This window comes from Triticum urartu, chromosome 4, assembly GCF_003073215.2.
Source record: "Triticum urartu cultivar G1812 chromosome 4, Tu2.1, whole genome shotgun sequence".
NCBI lineage: Eukaryota > Viridiplantae > Streptophyta > Magnoliopsida > Poales > Poaceae > Triticum > Triticum urartu.
This window is the reverse complement of record NC_053025.1, coordinates 593469024-593475930: the sequence shown is the minus strand read 5'-3', so window position 1 is coordinate 593475930 and position 6907 is coordinate 593469024. Positions and strand designations below refer to the sequence as shown.

The following is a 6907-nucleotide window of genomic DNA, read 5'->3' as shown; positions in this document are numbered from 1 at the left end:
CCCCTCGGAGAATTACTTTCCATAGTAACAAGTGACAGTAAATTTCAGCACAATATATAAATTTTTCCTTACCAAATTCCACCTACCAACGACGCCAGAAAAGAGTCTTGATGACCCACAAGTATAGGGGATCTATTGTAGTCCTTTTGATAAGTAAGAGTGTCGAACCCAACGAGGAGCAGAAGGAAATGATAAGCGGTTTTCAGCAAGGTATTCTCTGCAAGTACTGAAATAAGTGGTAACAGATAGTTTTGTGATAGGATAAATTGTAACGAGCAACAAGTAACAAAAGTAAATAAAGTGCAGCAAGATGTCCCAATCCTTTTGTAGAAAAGGAAAAGCCGAAACAAACTCTTATAATAGGAAAAGCGCTCCTGAGGACACATGGGGATATCGTCAAGCTAGTTTTCATCACGTTCATATGATTCGCGTTCGATACTTTGATAATTTGATATGTGGGTGGACCGGTGCTTGGGTGCTGTTCTTACTTGAACAAGCATCCCACTTATGATTAACCTCTATTGCAAGCATCCGCAACTACAACAAAATTATTAAGGTAAACCTAACCATAGCATGAAACATATGGATCCAAATCAGCCCCTTACGAAGCAACGCATAAACTAGGGTTTAAGCTTCTGTCACTCTAGCAACCCATCATCTACTTATTACTTCCCAATGCCTTCCTCTAGGCCCAAATAATGGTGAAGTGTTATGTAGTCGACGTTCACATAACACCACTAGAGTCTAGACAAGATACATCTTATCAAAATATCAAACGAATACCAAATTCACATGACTACTCATAGCAAGACTTCTCCCTTGTCCTCAGGAACGAACGTAATTACTCAAAAAGCATATTCATGTTCATAATCAGAGGGGTAATAATATGCATATAGGATCTGAACATATGATCTTCCACCAAATAAACCAACTAGCATCAACTACAAGGAGTAATCAACACTACTAGCAACCTACTAGCACCAATCCCGGACTTTGAGACAAGAATTGGATGCAAGAGATGAACTAGGGTTTGGAGATGAGATGGTGCTGGTGAAGATGTTGATGGAGATTGCCCTCTCCCGATGAGAGGAGCGTTGGTGATGACGATGGTGATGATTTCCCCCTCCCGGAGGGAAGTTTCCCCAGCAGAACAGCTCTGCCGGAGCTCTAGATTGGATCCGCCAAGGTTCCGCCTCGTGGCGGCGGAGTCTCATCCCGAAAAGTTCCTTCTTCTTTTTTTCTCATAGAAAGACCTCATATAGGAGAAGATGGGCATCGGAGAGCCACCAGGGGGCCCACGAGGTAGGGGGGCGCGCCCTAGGGGGGCGCGCCCCCCACCCTCGTGAGTAGGGTGTGGGCCCCCTGGCCTTCATCTTTGGCATGGATTTTTATTTATTTCTTTTAAGACGTTCCGTGGAGTTTTAGGACTTCTGGATTTGCGCAGAATAGGTCTCTAATATTTGCTCCTTTTCCAGACCAGAATTGCAGTTGTCGGCATTCTCCCTCCTTATGTAAACCTTGTAAAATAAGAGAGAATAGCCATAAGTATTGTGATATAAAGTGAAATAACAGCCCATAATGCAATAAATATTGCTATATAAGCATGATGCAAAATGGACGTATCAGAGCACAATAGATCGGGAGTTCTACTGCCAGAAGCCTCCATAGCCACCGAAAACCAATCTAGACCCGTTCCGGCACCCTGCCGGAGGGGGGAATCCCTCTCCGGTGGCCATCTTCATCATCCCGACGCTCTTCATGACGAGGAGGGAGTAGTTCTCCCTCGGGGCTGAGGGTATGTACCAGTAGCTATGTGTTTGATCTTTCTCTCGTGTTCTTGAGGTGTTACGGTCTTGATGTATCGCGAGCTTTGCTATTATAGTTGGATCTTATGATGTTTTCTCCCCCCTCTACTCTCTTGTAATGGATTGAGTTTCCCCTTTGAAGTTTTCTTATCGGATTGAGTCTTTAAAGATTTGAGAACACTTGATGTATGTCTTGCCGTGCGTATCTGTGGTGACAATGGGATATCACGTGATTCACTTGATGTATGTTTTGGTGATCAACTTGCGGGTTCCGCCCATGAACCTATGCATAGGGGTTGGCACACATTTTCGTCGTGATTCTTCGGTAGAAACTTTGGGGCACTCTTTGAGGTTCTATGTATTGGTTGAATAGATGAGTCTGAGATTGTGTGATGCATATCGTATAATCATACCCACGGATACTTGAGGTGACATTGGAGCATCTAGGTGACATTAGGGTTTTGATTGATTTGTGTCTTAAGGTGTTATTCTAGTACGAACTCTAGGGCTGTTTGTGACACCTATAGGAATAGCCCAACGGATTGATTGGAAAGAATAACTTTGAGGTGGTTTCGTACCCTACCATAATCTCTTCGTTTGTTCTCCGCTATTAGTGACTTTGGAGTGACTCTTTGTTGCATGTTGAGGGATAGTTATGTGATCCAATTATGTTATTATTGTTGAGAGAACTTGCACTAGTGAAAGTATGAACCCTAGGCCTTGTTTCCTAGCATTGCAATACCGTTTACGCTCACTTTTATCTTTAGTTGCCTTGCTGTTTTTATATTTTCAGATTACAAAAACCATTATATACTATCCATCTACCACTTGTATCACCATCTCTTCACCGAACTAGTGCACCTATACAATTTACCATTGTATTGGGTGTGTTGGGGACACAAGAGACTCTTTGTTATTTGGTTGCAGGATTGCTTGAGAGAGACCATCTTCATCCTACGCCTCCTACGGATTGATAAATCTTAGGTCATCCACTTGAGGGAAATTTTCTACTGTCCTACAAACCTCTGCATTTGGAGGCCCAACAACGTCTACAAGAAGAAGGTTGTGTAGTAGACATCATACGCCGTTGACTCAGATTTGGGTCCGTTTTGTGGGGGCACCATCTGAACCACTGGATAATTTCTTGGTCACATGGAGCCTAGGATCCCTGCTTGGCAAGACGGAACAGGTGGATATGCCCTTCATATGCGCTCATGGGGCGGCATGTTTGCTTGTAAGTGTTGCTAACATTGAGTTCTTGCCGGATGTGGTAAGATGGACTCATGAGGGCATCGTGTATTTGCTGGATGTCGAGTATGAGGATCCAAACTTATTTCAGGACTTTGAGGAGGTACATCATATGGATACTTCTGAGGGTGGAGGTGCCTTCGGGAACCAGGATGATAGTGCACAGAACAAATGGTGACAAGGCTAGAGGGACTTCAACTTCATCTAAAGCAGGAGAGCCTGCTAATGAGAAGTCTCCGGTTTCTGCTCCAACCAACATGCTGCAACTTGGATCCTTGGGGGCTTTCTCCACGCCTCCTCGTCTTTGGAGGGATCGAGTTGATTTGGACGACCCGTCGGAACATCTTCCGCCGGCGGCTGTGGGGTGTGAGTCTTTGATAGTGCTGGATGGACAGGGTGGAGCCGGTGGACAGGAGGCCGCCATTGCCCCTTTCCTCATCTCCGTTGCATAGGTTGGAGGTGGCGGCTGCTTTGGACGCCGTGGCGGGAGGAGGCGGGCAGATGGTCCGGCCTTCTTCCTTGACTTCTTCATCTCCGCTGAAGGGGCTCAGGGAAGGATCTGCGGCCATGGGTTCCCGAGGGGGACCGGCGGACCTCGGAGGGGCATGTGGGCAGGAGGCCTGCGTACCCCTTTCTCCCCCTCAGGCGATGCACCCTCTGACGCCTCCGGTGGCGCCGTCACCAGCGACGGCAACCCTGGTGGGAGGGTCGGCTGGGGCTGGCGGCCAGGGGCCCTGTTCGCCCTTCATCGCTTTGACGCGACATCCAGCGGCATCGCCTGTTTCAGGTGCTTCGGCTGCGCCCGTGGTTGGTGGGGATCCCGTGGCGTCCCCGGGATTCGAGCATTGGCCGATGCCGCGGGAGGCTTCGAGGCCTCTTGGTGACTCTTCGGTGTTCTAGTTCAGTTGAGCTCTGTTGGGGGCCGGGCAGGAGGCCCTACCCCAAACAGGGTCACGCAGGAGGAGGTCATTGCTTATGGAGGGATACCGGATCCTGTTTCTAAGGGGCGGCGGATGAGCAGTCGTCTCCAGGAGCAGCCGGATGTGGATGACATGCAGCTAAGGTGCGCTATGCGGGCGGCCAAGCTTCGTGACATTGAGGTCACTACTGGTATGTCAGTCAATACATCAAATTCCATTCTTCATTTTTATGAGATTGTTCACAATGCAAATTGATACGTCTCCGGCGTATCTATAATTTTTGATTGTTCCATGTCAATATTGTACAACTTTCATATATAATCGGATGCGGATTTTCATGTTGAACATTTTGATATATTATACGGTTTTTTTCGACGTCGTATACAAAAGTTATAGCCGTTTTACTTTTTCATGACACTTTTTTGCAAAACATGTCCAAATTTAAGTTTTTTAATTTTTCTAACTAGTAGATGTAGTAATATAACTACATCTCGAAGGATTTTATTTTTTGAAGTTTTTATCATTTTCTTTTGCTTTTTACAAAACTGAAAAGGTGATCCGGGGGTGGAGTTTGAAAATGGGACCTTTTGTCCCGGTTTGAGACACGAACCGGGACTAAAGGGCATCGCACCCTTTAGTCCCGGTTCGTGTCTCAAACCGGGACTAAATGGCTCATTTGAATCGGGACAAATGCCTTTAGCCGCACGAACCGGGACCAATGCTCACATTAGTCCCGGTTCGTGACTGAACCGGGACTAATGGGCTTATCTGGCGCGAAAGAAAGCCCTGTTTTCTACTAGTGAGGCAAATTCATCAGACGTTGCACCCCCCCCCCCTCCGCAACCACCCTTTCTCGGCGCCCTGGTGCATCGACCCTGCCGCTCCGGCTCCGCGTGGCAACAACTACACATTTTTTATCACATACATGAATTAGATATTAACATGTACTCCCTTGGTAAAGAAATATAAGAGCATTTAGATCACTAAAGTAGTGATCTGAACGCTCTTATATTTCCTTACGGAGGGAGTAGTAGTTACTAGTTACTCTATGTGTGATTACACATTCTTTATCTATTGATTGATGTATTTATTGATAAAGTATATATTATTCATTGCTTAGAAAGCCGACAATCGAACCGGTGAACCGGCGGTCTGATCGATAAACCAGAACCGACAGCCTTGCCGGTTCGATAACCGGTTCAGTTTTTTAAACTATGAAAATATGTCTATATACATCTGTATGTAGTCCTTATTGAAATCTCGGAAAAGACTTATATTTAGGAACGGAGTGAGTAGATGAGTCTTGGTGCTTCAGTTTCATTCATTTCTAGTGGATGGACGTAGAGTAGTATATATGGACACTGTTGTAAGGAAACTCTACTCACTTCGTTCCAAAGAATCAAAGTATAGTGCACATTAGATTTTCTATAGTCAAAATTTGTATACTTTCACTAACTTCATAGAAAAATTATCAATTTCTAGAATGCCAAATCATTATCATTAGATTCATGACGAAATATAATTTTACACGGTATAAATTCAGTATTCTAGTTTAAAAAATGTTTCTATTTTTTTAGAATGGGTTTCTCTATAAATCCTGTCAAAGCTTAAGAAACTTGATTTTTAGAAAACCAACTATATATTAAGGAACTGGGGGATAATAAGCCAGATGAAGCCAGTTATCAACTCTCAAGTTTTTTGCAGTCAGCTATAGCGCAACGTCTAGCACTGGACATCGACCTCGCTTCCACAACGAATGGCCAGGAAGCTCATCGCGCTCCAATGCTTCCAGCTGAACAAGTGCAATCTACTTACATCATTCACATTCAGGCACCAAACATTCCAGCAGAAGCAAAAAATAGCTATACAAGACCGCACCAAGCGTCGACCCAACAGCCCACACTGCCCATATGCCCAGCCAAGCAACAATATCCAAAATTATAACTGAAATCCCATTGAACTTTGTGACACTTACAACTGCATCATGGATCCAACAGACCACTTATAAGACAACGACCAACACAGAGAAAGCTTCTCCACATAAACTGTATGGTACAACATGCAACAACGACATACAAAGGCAACACACAAACACACACATATATTACTAAGTAAATGCAGTAGCAGCCGGCCCACGTACATCAGCTAGTCTGTTCATTGCCCTTCAGACTGAAGCGTCTGATACTGCACAAAAGACACTACCCAATTAACTCTGCTGAGTGAGATATCAGATCAGGTCTGTAATTCAGGCTGCACCACCAGAGTCAAGTCGGCTCTCAGATATAGCACGCCATCGATGAAGAGGCTGTCATCAGCAATGAACGTCGACCATGGCATTCCGAAAAGATCACCGCATCCCTGCGACCGATCACCAGTCATGGTGTTCTTATATCCGTACTTGCTCACAAATTTTCCTAACGGCTTTGTCCTTGCAGCAAACTCAATATCTAAACATATTGAGCCTGCCGGCTCATCAAAAATATTTAATGATAGGGCAAAGCTGTACGATGTTGCCTGCTCAACCATTTTACAGTTTGCCAAGAGATAGAATTTGTGCCCTGCGAGATGGAAAATTTGCGTGCATATACCTCCTGATGGGAAGAGTCGGGAACACTCATCACGCTTTAGATCCATGTAAACTGTAACCTGTGGGCAGGGTTGATTAAAAGCAACCACTCTCACAAGTTTGAAGTCGTAAGCTCGCTCAGCAAATTGCCAACATGTTGTCACGTTTGCTGCAAGAGCACCTTCCATCTGGTTTGGGTATGCTTTGTGTAGAAGTACCTCAGCAATATGCTTAGTTAAGTACTCATGGTCTATATCAACATCTTCATATCTTAGGACCTTCTGCAGTGCATCACAGCTCATATTACTGAAGCGTACCAGTGGAAGTAAGCGATAACTCAAGACCTTGCGCCTTTCCTCCTCCGAATA

The 6907-nt window shown here is 45.0% G+C and overlaps 1 protein-coding gene across 1 annotated transcript; it reads right to left on the bottom strand.

The window, feature by feature from the left end:
* Positions 1-6013: 6013 nt before the first annotated feature.
* Positions 6014-6904, bottom strand: LOC125554920 (BTB/POZ domain-containing protein POB1-like; the record flags this gene model as incomplete). The annotated part of the gene is made up of 1 exon (XM_048718291.1): positions 6014-6904. A coding segment is annotated over one exon (699 nt), but the record flags the coding sequence as incomplete, so codon positions are not given.
* Positions 6905-6907: the final 3 nt, after the last annotated feature.